At 42.2% G+C, this 17,319-nt stretch overlaps 1 protein-coding gene across 1 annotated transcript in view; it reads right to left on the reverse strand.

The window, feature by feature from the left end:
- Positions 1–17,319, reverse strand: part of REV3L (REV3 like, DNA directed polymerase zeta catalytic subunit) — a 120,510-nt gene that overhangs the window by 73,366 nt on the left and 29,825 nt on the right. Inside the window, exon 2 of the mRNA XM_084284866.1 lies at positions 1,813–2,002. Within this exon, the coding sequence (XP_084140992.1) occupies positions 1,813–2,002 (190 nt within the window). The remainder of the gene's footprint in view (positions 1–1,812; positions 2,003–17,319) is intronic.

Consider the following 17,319-nt stretch of genomic DNA (forward strand, 5'->3'; position numbering starts at 1 on the left):
ATGAGATCTTATATAACGAAGAAATCTCTTACAGAAATTGTCGGAAACTTAATGACAGTTTATACGCATTGAGTTACAATGGCTCGATATGCTGTAGGCAGGGAAATTAAGAGCCAGTTTTAAAAAAGTCAGCACTTGCATGGCAAATGATCCATACTTACACTGACCTGGCACAACAGGGAAAGTAAGATTTATGAGCCCTTCAAGGTTAGATATGAACACCTACTTTAACTATACGATGCAAGCTGACAGCATATTTTAACCCCTTGCTTATCGCTGGACATCCACTATGTTTGAAGTTAACACGACAACAATCCTATGTTAAACCTGCAAAGGTTTAAACAAACACCCTTATTACATAACAATTTTCCAACTAATACATAAAAGAACAGATAATCTCCAAGATCTAAAGAAAAATACAGGTTTCTCACCACGGAGACACTGTAAGGTCCATGACTCCAGTCAGAACAGAAGAAAGCAAAGAGGTTTCTGTCACTACATAAGCATGTCTATCTACCCAGGTAAAAGATGAAGGTGTGTTGCAATTTCTGCTAGGTGTATCCCATCAGCCTCTTAGGCAAGCAAAGAAAATACTTGAAACAGTCCTTCCAATGCTGGTTTGAGGCAGTGAGAGTCTGACCTTCAATAATGACTTGAACTCTAAGGCAAGAGAGGTGACAAAGAGGCAGGTTCTCCTACTCTGTGTCTGCTGCCTTCTCACCAATTTGAGGAAGAAAGACTGCCTTCAACATTTTAATCTGCCTGGGTTAAACATGAACAGCTATGTCAATGTCCACATAGCTCTCAAAGAAATAACAAAAATAAAAAATACAGTGGGTTAGCTTTCCTGCTATTGCAAAAACAACGTTCCGAATAAAAATATTAATAAAAAAAGATATTGCAGGCACTTTGCTAGCAATATCTAGACGATAGCACCACAACTAGCTGGGAACAGAAAGATTATCTCCCTGAAACTAATTGTTGGAAAGGATGTCTTTCAACAGAGCGTGGAACAAGAAAAGTAAAAGGTAGTGCTGCACAGTACTGAAAATTAGCATTTACATTGTTTTGCAGATGAAAAATTCAATGCATATACAGATTAACTGTTTTCCTCCAGGACAGCTTGCTATTATTCACCATGATTTGACACATTTTTCAGTCCTTGGTTATGCAAGTCAAATAAAAATTGATCAAGAGAATCCTTAAAACGTTAACATCCAGTAATAATATATAGTTTCAGCAGCAGTAGAAAGCTACACTAAATAAAAACAGAGCAGTCAGCTTGACAGATAAGTGAGAGCCTCATCTTCATGGTCTGTGCTGCTTGGAGGATCAGATGGATAAGCATGACCTGACAGTCGCTGTGGTAGACTTTGTGGGGCCATCTTAGATGATCAAAAAAAAAGAAGACCTGGAGGCAGACTCCTGCAAGACATGCTTGGTCACAGGGAACCTAGAATAAGCCAGACATGTAGCAAATGCTGGCTGGAAAGTACTGCTGTTATAGCAGAGACAGAAAAAACTGAAAGGAACAGATTTGGAAACATGATGGGCAGTAGGATGCAAGTTTAGGAAAAAATGTTGTGCCAACCATTTGTGTCAAGCATAACTGTTGATTATGTTAGATTAAAGCAAGTGAGAAAAGCTTTTCAGTTGTACAGGCCTGTAGGAAATCACACATGGAGGGGAAAAGAAAAAAGAAAAAGGGAAGAGCACCACAGTCACCCAAGTCCACGTTAAGTGTTTCTAAATCAAACTGCAAAAAGCATTTCAAAACAAATAACAGAAAGAACCGTCGCAGGTCATACTTACATTCCGGATACTAACGACACTTTGAAAACATGTTGAACAGTAGAAGACGGATTGCCTAAAGCCACATTAAGTGCTCTGTCAATGCTGAATGCCACTTTGCGGAGATAGCGTTCTGGATGCTGTCCAAAACCATCATACGGTACGTAGAGGTAAGGAAAGATACCATGTAAGTGGAGACAAGTCTTTTGACCTAAAAAGAGAAAGCAAACATTTATTTTTGAATGACTACATCATTATTTCTTTTAGGTAGTTCCTGAATTTGAAAATTTTTAGGGTATTTTCAGGTTCTACTGCCAGGGTAAATTGAAACAAGTTCAGGTCTAATTCATACAAAGGTGCCAATTTAGAGCAGTTCTCACAGTTGATTCATTGACTACAGCAGTAAGAATCAGATGTGGTTAGATGACATACACAGTGGCAAATTCTGCTATCATATAAGCATGATCCTAACAATTTTATCTGTAACAATAAGATAACACCACTCTGAGAATAATTTTGCATAGTGAATTAGTGTTGGATGGTTAATGGTTTCCCAGCCCTTGTAAATATTTTGAGATATCAAAATGATTCCCATTCCTCACTGGGATGAGCACATAACTTCTCAGAAATTAAAAAACGAATGACCTGGTGGATGCTCTGGACATTCAATGTTCTAGCCATTAAGGCATAAATTATGTGGATGTGGAAAAAAAACACACAGTGATTTTCAACTTTTTCAGTATGTGAATCGCTGTGAGGTCTCCGCTGCCTGTGCAGGTCTCTAACCTTCTACCAACACACTTACTTCTCAGCTTTAGCTTTCATGAGTCTGCAGTAACAGCAGAATGAAAAAACACACCACGAAAAAAACATCATGCTGGACTAGACCACAGCTCAAGCTTCTGTTTTGGACAAGGTAAGGACAGCGATGTGGATCGGGATATCTCAAGCATGACCATTATATTTTTATTTTTTGTCTCTTCTCAGCTGTAATACATGTTCTTTCCTTCCCTCACCATAAAACACCAGAGCATGCATTCGCTCCCAAACCTAACAAATTCCACATCGCCACCCTCCGAGCCCGCAAAAGCCCTCACGACTTCTCACTGGTCAGTGAAAAAGGTTTGCAGAAAACTACTGTAAACACACACTGACTACTCCCCACCCCACTGCAATGACAGGGAACAGCATTTGGTATTCTGCTTGGCCAGGCACTCTGCACCAAGGCAGCCGAACAGTGTCTGAAGGCAGCGCTTTCATCAATCACAACACTACAGGGAGGCAGCACAACCTCACTGGTCCACAACTCCAAGGAACAGACTTCCACGAGATTATTCCTCCAACCTGAGATTATTTCTCAGCAGAGGGACCTTGCCCGTACTACTTACACTCACTCATCTCACATCTGCATGGACGCACCACTGGCCACCCAGTAAAGAGAGCTCCAAGTCCTCTAATGAGCAAGCAGAGCAGGCTTCCTGGGTCAGGGTGTCTGTCCATTTTTACACCTAGAAACAGCTCAGAGGATGCTAGCACATGGGGCTGTTCTCCACTGTGATTTTTTCTTTTCACTTCCTAGAAAATCAACCCCATACACCCCAAGTACACAATACGCATTCATAACGTCGGGGGCATGTATGATGAAATCTGCCCACATTAAAGAAACCAAACTAAAGAAACTAAACAATATGAACTAGAATTTTTTGAATGGCAAAACAAAGGGCAGAACCAGCAGCTTTATAGGGCAGGAGAACCTCTGCCACCTTTTTGTGGGAAAAGTCATTCATTAGTAGCATGTGAACTGAGGCAGTATTGATCCGTGCAGTGATGGCAGAAAATTAATTTTCTGTACAAAGTCACCAACAGATGTGTGTCTCCCCATGGCCGTACCTAAGACTGCCTCAAATAAAGGGTTTTTAACCCCCATATTAAAAACAGCAGTGGTCTAAACTTATGCAGTTCCTTTTTTTTCCCTTTGCTTTTTTTTTTTTTTTAATTATTAAAAAAAGCACGTATGCAAGAATGACATTCAAGAAAAAAATCATTTTTTTTCATATATGTTTCTGCGAATGCTTACTGAGGCATTTAAAAAATGAACAAACCAACCCACCCCAAGCTACACTTGATATTGGAGCTACAGAATAAGAACTTCTGGGCAGATATATAGGTCTATCCCCCTGTGAATGTTAGAAATTCCCACTTTTGTTACCTTTACCTTGTCAAGCCAAATCAGTTCCTCACTTGGGTCTGTTACAGAAGTAGCTACGAACTCTTGTTCTTTTTGATAGCGCTCAAATACATCTGCATTAGTGGTTGCCAAACTATTCTGAATTATAATTAAATTGTGCTCGCCCACAAAACAAAATTACAAAGCTCTAAATAAAACAGGGAGATGCTCTGAACTTATTATTTAAATTCAGGTTCCTTTCAAGTTACAGAGAACAATTAATAAAGCTTTTACAGCTAGCATCTGGTTACTCAAGTTAATTGAGTTAAAAATATATATCCATTTCAATTGCAGATATTGCACAGTTTTTGCTGAACTGAAACACACCACTTTATTGCTGAATAAAACAGGACATGTACAGAGGAAGCTTCCTTCTATTCCCTTCCGTCCCCTTGCCCTCTATTCCCTTCCTGTGCACAAAAAACAAAACCAACCAACACCATGGAAAACACTATAGCTTTCGATTGACCAAAGAATCAAAATGCCATCTAAGTCCAGGGAAATCTTTGAAAACACACACACTGAGTCACTCCTCGGTTTTGATTCTGCCCAGAAAGCAAGCGGGCTAGCAGTTGTCAAGTTACATGGGTTTATACAGTTCCTCACTTTGCTCCTTGTCAGCATTAACTCATTTATCATGCCATTTGGTTGTACTTCTATTTTTATTTACAAACCGTGTTACCCTGAGTCTTACCCTACTGATGTAAGCACAGTCATTTGTTCCCGTTGTTGAAGTAAAAACCCCAAATTGCTCCAAAGGTTGGGGTGCTGGGTCTGAGGCCGGACCCCAGGAGCAGGGGCTGTGGTTTGCACTACGCTGCTACAGATTCAAGTGGATCCCTTCCAACAGAGCCACAAGAAGAAAACAGATCTACCCACTGAGGATCTCAGACCACACAGGCTTACAATTAACATAAATTACAAACTTGGCCTGGGATAAGGTTAAGAGGTTTTATGCTTTAAACACGTCGATCTCATGTTTCTCTTTCTCTTCAGAGATACAGACAGCAGCACATTCGTACCGCTGGAACAACAGCGACCACCTACAGGGCCCAGCAGATGTTATTTTTACATCCATTCATCAGTTCCTTTGCATCTGCCGCATCGATGGAAGCAGTGCTCTACACACAGTGCAGTCTGGAGAAGAGCCATCCAGGTTGCAGGGCCGCTCCCCTCAGCTTCCTGAGGCAAACCTGAAGCCGTGCAGAGGGATTCCCAGTTTCCAGACCAGACAGGCCACCTACCTGTCTGCAAGAAAAAGGTTTCATCACAACCGTTCTGTACACGAGCAGTACGTATGATGTCTTTGTTAATAAATGAATGCAATTGTGTGTGCAAACGAACCGACTGGTGGTGATAACGGGCTATCAGCCTGGATGTGGCTGCTGCCCAAACAACCTCTCTAGCCCGAGCTCTTTTAAAGAACGGGGTCTGCACCAGTTGAGCTATCTGCAAGTCACAGAGCGAGCACTCCAGCACGTGACTGGAAGGGGCTCACGTCGGGAAGCAGAGCTGCAGCTCACTCACAAGTCTTTTGCAGGCACCGAGGGAAGCAGCGAATGAACGAACGTGAGAAGTGCTGCTGCAGCACAGAAAGGGAGCAACACACAAAACCTCGAGATGTTACGAGATACTCGAGTAGCAAATTGGCTGTATTCCACGAAAAGAAGGAACTGGAAACTAAACGTCGATAGAGGTGAATAGCCAGAGTAACAATCAATCAATATATCAAAAACATTTAGTTTTTTAGACGGTAGAGAGAGTGAGCCTTAGCATTTTTTTAGACAGAGCCCTAAACCCACACTTACCAAAGCAAGTGGCATAAATGTTGCTGAAGCATTAAAGCCAAACATAGCATTTTGTACACTTGAAACCCATGGGACGGGGATTAAGAAATCAAGCCTGCTAATTTTTGAAGCTGCTTGCTGTATGCATTACAATTAGGAACACATACCAAACGTAATCCTTGCGCTACGGTATCATTTAAAATAGAAGAAGAAAAAGCTGTAGTAAGCCTGAGACAGAAATCTTCGATACGATTAGAAGAGAAATGAAACCAGTAGGATAAAGGAAAGCAAAGCAACTAGATTTCTGCTCAGGAACTGATTTCTTCTGACCACCGGAAGGCTCAGCCACACAGGATGATGGGCATGGATAAAACTGAGATGCAATCTATACAGAATTACAGAAAAACTGAGGTTGGAAGGCACCTCCGGAGATAATCTGGTCCAACCCCAGCTCAGACATAAGTACACTTCATTTCCCAGTACAGCAAGCTGCAGAACCTGAGGATTAGTATTCCAGCATCCTCAGAGAAGTGCTTATCCTCCATTTGAAAATAAAATTTATTTTGCTTTGAACTTCTAAAAACATCTTTGAGCTAAGACCGAATTGGACAAATTTCAGCACAAATGAAAACCATGAAAAATATTACGGAATACATTTAGACAAGGATCCTGACAGCTGCCTGAGCTACAAAACCTAAGGATTCACCACAGCTAGCGCATGGAAGTCTGTGTGTGAGGAGGAGACAGAAGTCCATCAGTTCTGGATTTGAAATGGAAGGGACCTTTAAAGGTATGTAGCCAAGGCCCAAGACCACTGACAGAAGCAGGGCCACCTCCCACCAGCCCAGGTTGCCCAAAGCCCCATCCAGCCTGGCCTCGAACACCTCCAGGGATGGGGCACCCACAGCTTCTCTGGGCAGCCTGTGCCAGGGCCTCACCACCCCTTGTGGTAAAAAGATTTCTTTTCAATATCTAATCAAAACCTAGCCTCTTTCAATGCGAAGCCATTGCCCCTTGTCCTACCACTACACGACTCAGTGGAAAACTTTCACCATCTTTCCCCCCTTAAGTACTGAAAGGCTGCAATAACATCCCCCTAGGTCTCTTCTCCAGGCTGAACAGATGACAGACCTCATCTCATAGTCTAGATAAACATGACATTAGTGAAAAGTTCGACGATGGTCTACAAGCAACCATATTTTCCTGTGGTGTTTCTGCCACAGAACAAGATACCCCCACGATAAGAAGGCAAGCAAGGGCCACAGGGAACAAGTGCACAAAAGCCGTTCCTACATGTAAATGAGCATTGTTTTGTTGAAACTCTCCCTAGGACTGTTACTTTAATTACTGATCCATGACACATTTTTCCCACACCACCATACAATGCAACAGGATGGGAGCAAAAAGGAGAAGGCAGCAGCACTTAAATACATGGCAAAATCCCAAGATTTTAGGAAAATTCTGGCTGGAGTTTAAGAAAATGATGTAAAATGTGGAAGACAAAGGGCTTTTTATGCAGTTTCAATCTATTAAAAGAACTTTAAGTGCAGTTTTGTACAGTGGCAGGACTAATCAAACACGGATCGTATTAGTGGAAGAACGCATGTGAATGCATCAAGTGTGTGGCACAGAAAGGCTGGGAAGCCAGAAGGGATTCTCTTCCTTCACCAGTAAGAGCAAAGCAAACTCAACAGAAATCAGAAGATGCAACATTAGCATCTTTAAAAGATGAAGAGGTATTTTCAAGTAACTGTTTAACTATCTAGATCGAAAATTTTCAAAAGAAGCACAAACATCCAACCCTGTAAGTGATAATGACTACTGGGAGTGAGAGAATTAACAATTCTGTTAGAAGAAAAAATAATATAAAAATCAAAATTTGCAAGTGGCGCAAATACTAGAACAACAAATGGTAAAAATATTAGAGTAGTACAATTTACTCTACCCCAACTGCTAGCTAGTAGCAGTGTGAGCATCCCCTGCACAGGTCAGACGACACTTTAAACCATCTCACTCACTGCAGTGAGTTTGTCAAGGCACCCATCACTGAATACTACTCAATACCGAGCTACTAAAAATGGATAGGACTCCATTGCTTTATACTGCTAATACAACCTGCGAAATGAAAGCCATCACTCTTTGATTCACACAGAAAGCAAATAAATCACATACATGAATTCGGAAACAAGGTAATGCTTTGATGAAGTCAAATCCCTTCACCGGCATAAGTCGGGAAGGCCCTTTTCTCCTAAAATGCCTGCCACATCATAAAAAACATAAAAGAGTTTCATTTTCTAATGTCAAAGCGTCCTTTAACAGTACATTACACTTATGTAAACTCTTCAGTGACTAAATGAAAACTCAACATTTCCCAGAGTCCTACATGAGGCCATCTTTTTTCCAAGAGGGTGAGAAGAAAGAGAGGAGTCCACACATTGTAGTCTTAAATACTGGACACTGGAGAAACTAACAGAAAAAGATCTTGCATCAGCAAGATAACCTCAAAACAAAATCAAGAACAGAGCCCAAAGACCATATTTCATATATAATATTACACATTTGTGTCAAAGCTTTCAGTTTTTCTCTGGCACATATGAAAACACTTATTTCAGTAACATTTGTAAAAGGGCTAGCGAAATAGTTTAATTAAATTTGTTTGAGTCCAAACGGAGTGTTTGGCTAGAGACTTGCCACTGTTTATACTTCATCAGTCAGTAACTGTTTCCTCTAACATGCAACACCTCTACTCTGTTTTTTTTCTACTAGAAAAAAAAGTAAAGTTTATCCATGAAGAAGATGAGGGCTGTGATTCATTACAGCTCAATTATTCCTCACCCTTGATGCAGAGATCCTTAGAGAGAGAGAAGGACTGGGTTTTCCATTTGTAATTTAAAATTAGGAATCGGTGCTGCCAGGTGCATATTGAAGTAAAACCCAGCCTAAAAGCAAAGAGAAGAGTTCAATTACCACCTAGGGAGACTTCATGTGTGGCCCTGGGCAAATTGCTTACTACAGATGATGCACTTTCTTGTGAAACAGCTGTAACTGTACTTCCATATCTGAAAGATCTGTTACAGGGATAAATATACAAAAGGAACACTGCGGCAGAAAGTTGGCTTCTTGGAGCGTGCAACAGCTAGAAAAACAGGATGAAGTGTTCACATAAGCAGCAGTATCCTACTGAGGACATCGCCACGTCTGTCTCAGCAAGCCTTCATGAAGAGAAAGCAAACTGGCACAAGCAGTTTGCACGCCCAGAATCTCAAAGACAATATCCCAGGTAACACCAAACAAAATTACCTTTGAAACACTGATTTATTTGAGTGCCCAAGTACACACTTCAGTTGTCACATCTCCAACTGATACCTGCTCAGCTAATGTGCTTGCAAGCAAGCTTTTGGCTTTTCACCAGATACAAGTTGTGTTAGTCACCTGAAACATGAAACGTAAGAGACAATTTGGTTTACCAAATCCTGTTTTCTGCAGTCTGGAAAGTCGTACAGTCATCACACGGAACTGTGTGGCATAAGCAACAAATAAATCCAAGGAAAAGCACAGAAACTGAAACAGCAATATGCCAACTCAGTGAGGTTGTCCTGATGATTTCCATAAAACTACCTGCTCCTACCTTGAATTGATGGGTGAGCTATGTACAAACCATTCTTCATAAGTTTGATGATTTCTGAATTAGGAAGAAACAGCAACACTAGTTTCTTCCTTTCTTAGTACCAACAAGCGGACATACAAGACTAGGTTTGGTACTTGTGTGTCAAATACCCATCTACAAAACGAGCCATACGAAATGTTATTCTTGCTTTCTCTACTGGCAGACAGCTCATGTAAGCAGCTGGACAATATCAGTAATATTTTTATGAGTGTCAAAATCACTGGATAGGATGCCAGCTAAAATGACCACGTGAAGGTGGAAAATGCAGCTGGCCCTAGCTGCAGATCCTAACCATCATACTAGGCTCTTGCCACATACATGCTGGCAACAGTGGCCAAACTATTATTCCACTATGAAAAACAACCCTATGACTGCAGCAAAGGGGCAGGCTGTATTAGACCACACCGACCAAAGCACAGCTGAATATAAAATAGAATATTTCCTACTCCCACTCCCAGATAAGCTAGTGGTGTGTGTGCTTTACTGCATCCTGTAAAAGATAGAAAAATAAGTCAGCAATAAAAATGGGATGCAGAGTAGTCACACAGCCTCTTTTTTTCCCCGCTTCCTTCAACTAGCTTTCATTAAAAACCATTACTGCTACAGATTTCTCTTAGCTATCTGATCAGTCTTTCTTGATGAGAGTAAAACAACCACATGTAAGCGGATATTGGTGCACATATATCCAAAGGAGAACAAGTTTCGTTTGTTGTTAACTGAAGTTGAACTTCGATCTCTCTATATATGAGGCTCATGTGTATGTACAGATCTGTACAAGTACCGTAGAGCGCGCATCATTCCGATCACAACTCTCGTCTTCCCTGCACCAGAAAAAAAAGTTGAAACATTTTTGTTCAACCAGAAGAAAACACATACTCTTCTGTCAGCTAGGTAGTAAGTCAGAAAAAACACACCGTAAGATACTGCCAAAGACCATTTATTACTCTAAATTGTAGGCAAAAAAAAATGACATTAATTGTGATAAGGTTAACAGTGTTTTCATCAGCATTACCTTTCCACAGACACTTTTCAGAAATGTTGAATATTTATAAATTCATGAATACCACCAAGCTGGTGTAATCCCAGAGAAGTGATACACTGTAGAGTATAAACACTCTCACCAGACCTGTTTATGTTAACAAACAAATGACACCATATTCTGTTGGCTTTCTCTTGCCCTATTCTTCAAACAGGACTAACTCCATAAATACCTCTTGCACTTTTTTTTTTTTTTTTTTCATTCAGACCTCTGTTGCAGGTAACTATCTCATCTCAGCCTATTCCTCTTCCTGAAAGGAAGATAACATGCTCTACAAAAACAAGCACTGTTCTTCTCTATTAGGTTTATGTGGCAAGGGCTTGGTAGCGGGAGGGCTGCAGGGGTGGCCTCTGTGAGCAGAGCCCAGCAGCTGCCCCAGGTCAGAGCTGAGCCAGCTCCAGACAGCTCCAAAAGGGACCTGCTGCTGGCCAGAGCCAGGCCAGGGAGCAATGCTGGGTGGGCCTCTGGGAGAGCAGACCGAAGGAAGGGGAAGAAAACTGCTGTGCAACAGCAAGTGGGAGAGAGGAATGAGAACATGAAGAAGCAGCCCTGCAGCCCCCCAGGTCAGTGCAGCAGGAGGGCAGGAGGTGCTCCAGGCAGGCAGCAGCAGTTCCCCTGGGGCCTGTGGAGAGGCCCCTGGTGGAGCAGGCTGTCCCCCTGCAGCCCATGGGTCCCACATGGAGCAGATCTCCACGCTGCAGCCCGTGGAGGAGCCCCCGGTGGAGCAGGTGGATGTGGCCTGGAGGAGGCTGTGGCCCATGGAGAGCCTCCAAGAGGCCCCGGGCCGGAGCTGCAGCCCATGGAGAGGAGCCCACGCAGGAGCAGGGGCAGAGAGTGACCGTGAGGGAGCGGCGGAGATGAAGCGTCAGGGACTGACCACAGCCCCCACTCCCCATTTTCCAGCGCCACTTGGAGGGAGAAGGTAGAAGGGGGTGGGTGTGGCGGGGTCTGTTTGCTTTTAGCTCTCATGGCCCTAGTTTTATCAACTGGCAATACATTCATCTTCCACGCACCGAGTCTGTTATGCCTATGATGCCAATTGGTGAGCAACCTCCTTACCCTTATTTCAATCCACAAGCTTTTTTCACCATATTTTCTCCCCCTGCTTTGTTGAGGAGAGGGAAGCTGGAGAGTGGCTGTGTAGTGCTGGGCTACCTACCAGTGTTTGTCGTGGTTCCGCTCGAGTGGGCAGCCGAGCTCCACCACAGCCGCTCTCTCACTCCCCCTCCTCAAAGAGGAATGGGGAGAAAATATGTGAAAAGGGGCTCAAGGGTTGAGATAAGGATGAGAAAATCACTCAGTAATTATTGTAACGGGCAAAACAGACTCGGCATAAGGAGATAGTAAGATTTATTGCCTATTACTAACAAGTGAGAGAAGTGAGAAAACAAAGGAAAAAGCAAACCAAAAGCACCTTCCCCTCCATCCACCCTCTTCCACCTCCTCCCCCCAAGCGGCGCAGGGGAACGGGGGAATGGGGGTTATGGTCAGTCTACAGCACTTCTTCTCTGCCGCTCCTTCTCGGTCACTCTCATCCCCTGTGCTGTGGGGTCCCACCCATGGGATGCAGTCCTTGATGAACTGATCCGGCGTGGGCTTCCCACAGGCAGCAGCTCTTCCAGAACTGCTCCAGATATGGGTCCGTACCACGGGGTCCATCCCTCAGGAGAAAACTGCTCCAACCTGGCTCCCCTACGGGCAGCAGCTCCTGCCAGGTCACCTGCTCCTGCGTGGGCTCCTCTCCACGGGCTACAGGTCCGGCCCGGAATCTGCTCCGGCAGGGGTCTTCCACAGGCGGCAGCCTCCGTCGGTGCAGGGCCACCTGCTCCACTGTGGTCTCCTCCACGGGCTGCAGCGTGGAACCCTGCTCCACCGTGGTACTCCATGGGCTGCAGGGGGACAGCCTGCTTCACCATGGTCCTCACCACAGGCCGCAGGGGACTTCTGCTCCGGCGCCTGGAGCACCTCTCCCCCTCCTTCTACACTGACCTTGGTGCCTGCAGGCTGTTTTCTCACTCCCTTGACTCTCCCGGCTGCTGTGTGGCGCAGCGTTTTTTCCCCTGTCTTAAATATGCTCTCACAGAGGCGCAAAACAACATCGCTTATTGGCTCAGCTCTGAAAACAATGGGGCCCTTCCCAAACATGGGGCAACTTTTAGATCTTTCTCACAGAAACCACCCCTATAGCCCCCCTGCTACCAAAACCTTGCCACGTAAACCCACTACAGTGTTACACCACAACATCTCAGGATACCCAAGAGCGAACCTGATAGACATGATTTCTCATCACACATAGCCTTTAACGAAACAAAGAAGTTCTTAACATCTTATGTGCTTGAAGCTTACCATTCTTGGACAGTTTCACCAGAAGATTTCAGTGTTTACAGTTGAAAATATCGGCTTTAAACTTTTTCTCAGAGTAGAAGTCCCACATCAACTTAATGTAAAAAAGCATTTACCCCCAGTGCCCAAGGTAATAAAAACTTTCAGTGCAACATTAACATATTTGACCACAAACTTTCCATGAATTAGCCATATTACTGTAACTTACATTGAATACCATAACAGTATAAACATTGTCCATTTGTTGTATTATAACAATAATTAATGATGTGGGAGGTAATATCCTTTACAAGGAACCTATCTAAAAATATATTAGTGACAGATATGCCTGCTCAGGAGTCTTCCAAGAAAGGCTACACACAAAGGGGCAGGATGTTTGGGACATTTCCAAGTGTGGGAAAAAAGAAACTCCAGCAAGGAGGCTGGGTGTCAAAGTACTCTAATCCATTGTAGCTTTTACAAACGATGCTATAAATTGAGATTGTATGTATCTCAAATCCTTACTCTAAGTTTTCCCTAAGGTTTCTCGTGATAAGACTCTTCAGTTACACGAGGGAAACACTTTTCAGCTGGTGTTGCTGTAGCAGACTGGTTTGCTATGAACCAATCCCCAGCCAAATTCGATTTTATGGAGCTGCTACAGAGGGAGCGACTCCACAAATAACTTACACAAGCTGTATTCCTGAAGGCTGGTGGTCTGAATCCCAAGTCATCTCGCAGAGCTGTGAATCCTCAGCAGCTCTAGTTTGCACCATAGAAAAGCTGCACACTGAAAAATGCTCCATCTTACTGTCCTCCTTTCCCCAGATCTTTTTTTTACCCTCTTCACTCCAGTTTAACAGCTGTTCGATGATTATTATACTTCTCATCAACAGATATTCAGGATTAATTTAAGAGGTACTGTGCAAGTGTAAAAATAATTGTTTTGAACTGTAGAAATAAAAGCAGCATTAGAAAATTTAGATTCAAGTTATAGTATTTTTCAGTACCATTTTTTGTTCTGATGAAAGATCTCTTCATCCTTTACTCTAAAATAGCATGAAATATAGAAATCACACATTATTTCTGTATTTTTATTTTGCTTGCCATTCAGTTACTAGGTAGCCTCCTTGCTTGTCAGAAGACACACAAGGGTAAGTCTTACACAAGGAAAAAAAAAGTCCTTGAAAACCAAAGTAAATGAAATGAGCTCTTTTTACACATATTCTTTTCCCCCCGATTTATCCACTATGTCTCAAAGAATTCTGTATTGTAGCTTTTTGTCTGTGAGTACAGTCCCCAGATCCCCACCACGCCCTCAGCTGCAGTTTCTACCAAGCTGTTGGTTTTTCATTTACTCCAGGTAAACAAAGATCTAGACATCCACTAAAGTCAATAGCTGCTAAGTGCATGCACTGCATCTGTCACCCTTCCAACGTGATCTTTTTATGCCTTCTCCTGATCTTTTATATATTACAAAATATGTAAATGAATGCTCTTTCAGTAATACAGCTGGTGTTACTATTTTATTCCGCACATTTTGCAATACTATTAAGTATCTTACTTCCTATTTCGGTTTCTTTTGTAACGTGCTACTTCACTTCCTCATCTTGAATTAGGCATCCATCCCCCTCTTTTCATCTTCTGTAAAGTCTGCTGTCTCTTGGCAGCACTTGAAGGGTTCCATGGCTTTTTGCCTGCTCTAGCCTTTCTTCCTGCAAAGAATGCCCAGCCTCTGTAGCACTCTTATCTTAGGCTTGTTACAGTCATTAATTGGTAACATACACGCTGTTCTAGTTCTTCGCATAATTAAAATTGCAAGGTCCTTTTCTGTCGCCGTGTTACTGAAAAAAAAAAAATCAAACATTTGAGCACTTTACAGAAAGCATGTATCCAAAGACTGTTTGCCTTGTGCAGATCATTTCATGAGGTTGGCTTGTATTTACTCAATAACCTTCAGAGTGACTGCAAAGACTGCGTAGACTGGGTGTTTCGTTTGCCAAGGCAAAGTATTTATAGCCATGTCTGCATTCTTTAAGAAATGTTTAAGAAGTGTTATTCAGAACTATCTGTTGCTGATGCAGTATCACCCAATGCAGATATTCCTATTTCACAGGGTCATCTCACTGGCTATTCAATTTTGAATTGTTGAAATTCTGTGCACAGTGCTACTCAAAGTACTGATCACCTTTCTGCATGGAAAACAAAAGCTCTCCCTCACATATAATTAAAAAGAACAAGGGGAGAAAGACAGCTAGCAATCTAGCTTCACATTTTAAGCTAATGCACTAAATGCTCTGAGTAGAGGGAGTACCTAATACCAGTTCTTCCCCCGCCTTGCTCTGTTCAGATTTAACTCCCATCTCCCCCTGCTTACCCTTTTTCCCAGCCCAATGACGGCAGTGATATGTAGGCGGTACGTTTTAACCCCTTTTAACCATAAATCCACAAATTAAATCTCGTGCAACAATCATAATCACTTCAACTTTGCTCATCCTGCAGTTGTAAAAAGCGGTAGACGAGGGAGCTCTTAGCCATGCTCGGAGACGCATCACTGCTCTCCTGGGAGCACGACTACTGAGAAGAGACTTCTGAACTACACTTTTTGTGAAGATACTTAAGTGTCAGTGCCCTCGAAAACTAGGTTTTGTTTTCAAAATCAAGAGGAACGAGTACCTGAAGTAATGCTCCTGCATGATTGTCCGTGTTAAAATAAATTGCAGCAGTAGGTGTTTCAATTGTCTTCTAACCACGTTTTCTTCACATTTGACCTTAAAATTCTAAGATCCAGACTAGAACATTACCAAAAGCAAGAGAAGTGTGACAGATTCCTTCTGGCTGATGTGTTGTCAAAAAGGATGTTTAATTCTCACCACCAGACCCCTGCTTTTTCTAAAATGTAGCTTTCTGTTGATGCTTTCAGAGATCTCCTGCTCTTTCAAGAGTCAGGATACCATGTTTCAGAAGCTCCCTCCACCCCGTGTTTCGAAAGGCCCACAGAAGACTGAACTCAGGGAGGAGGAGGAGATCGAGTATGTGTACTTGGGGAATTACCAGCACTGCTCAGGCTCCTGAAAGGTCACTGTGAACTCACGACTCAGGCAGCTTGCTAGGATTATACCTACTGGAAGTCTCTTAACGCCATGATCATTGATGATTTAATGAGCTGTGTATCCACATACTTATGACGACCACATTACTTTTTAAGTAGTGCTTTATAAGGAAACCGTTCGTGTATCTGATTTTCCTTTAATGTAGCACATTGTTCAGAGAAAATCAGGAAAAAACCTGGGTAACTGTAGAATCAATAAGAAGAAAAGAGAAGTTAATACTTTGTGACAAAGTGATACGTGACACTATTATTAAAATTCTTTATGAATTATTCTGAAAATTGCTAATTTGCAAAGATCTTTAGATGAGACTGTTTCTAACAAGTTGGCTTTAAAAACCTACTTAGATTTTTAATTTTCAGATGTATGGCATATTATCAAGTCAGACAAGTTTTCACGTGTTACAGTTTTTTTTTTTTTTTTAAAAAAAATCATGTCATTAAAATGACTCAGATAACTGGAATTTTTTTGAGCTGCATTTTCATATTATTAGTGACTGAACACAGGTAACAGATTCTGTAGCCAATTAATTAAACACTAAAGTAAGACTGCAAAAAAAGTACCAATTTTTGATAATGATTTAGCATTACTGAAGATGAGGTTACAGTATTCAAGTATTCTGCATAAAGCATTGTGTAAAAAAGTTTTAACTGCTCTCATTGTATAGAAATACTGTTACAAACAAGGACTCCTAAACTACATAAAAGGAGATGCTTCATTTTCATCCCATGAACAGTCCCATGGAAGTCAACGTGAAAAGACAAGCGTGGGCACAGTTGTTTTTTTTCAGAATTAAGGAGTTCCTGAATACGTTGCTGTCAGATTTAGCGACAGCAATTTTACACTAGAATGCTTAAATTTAGCTTTCTTCTCAAGATTTACCATACATATGTGGCTATTCCAGTCCTTAACACAGTCAGTGACGTCTAAAATTAAGCAAAGTCAAACATGGCCATCTAGCCACACATCCTTAAATAAAACTTTTCTTTTAAAAATAAAATCTGAGCAATAATGGGGATTTCTCCTGTGGTTTTGTCTGAAAGCATAACTACAGTGTGCAGCAGGAGCAAAATAACTGCAGTCAAATACCAAGGCCACCTGCCCCCCCCAGGTTTTCAATAGCTCTCCCACTGGGATCCTGCTAGCATGGGAAGAAAAAAAGCAAAAAGTGCATGGAGTGGGGGAGCAAGAAGATAAATAGAGAGACAAAGAAACTCAGGGAGAAGACAGGAAGCAGGAGGCTGAGCACAACAGGAAGGACAGACAGCGCAGTCTGGCAGATAACCCTGACACCACACTAAATCCAACCTGCAGCTCAAACAGCCCATCTACCAAGAGAAACCTGAACCAGCTGTTACTCTGTAAGCATTTGGCTC

This window comes from Netta rufina, assembly GCF_964035555.1.
Source record: "Netta rufina genome assembly, chromosome: 3".
NCBI lineage: Eukaryota > Metazoa > Chordata > Aves > Anseriformes > Anatidae > Netta > Netta rufina.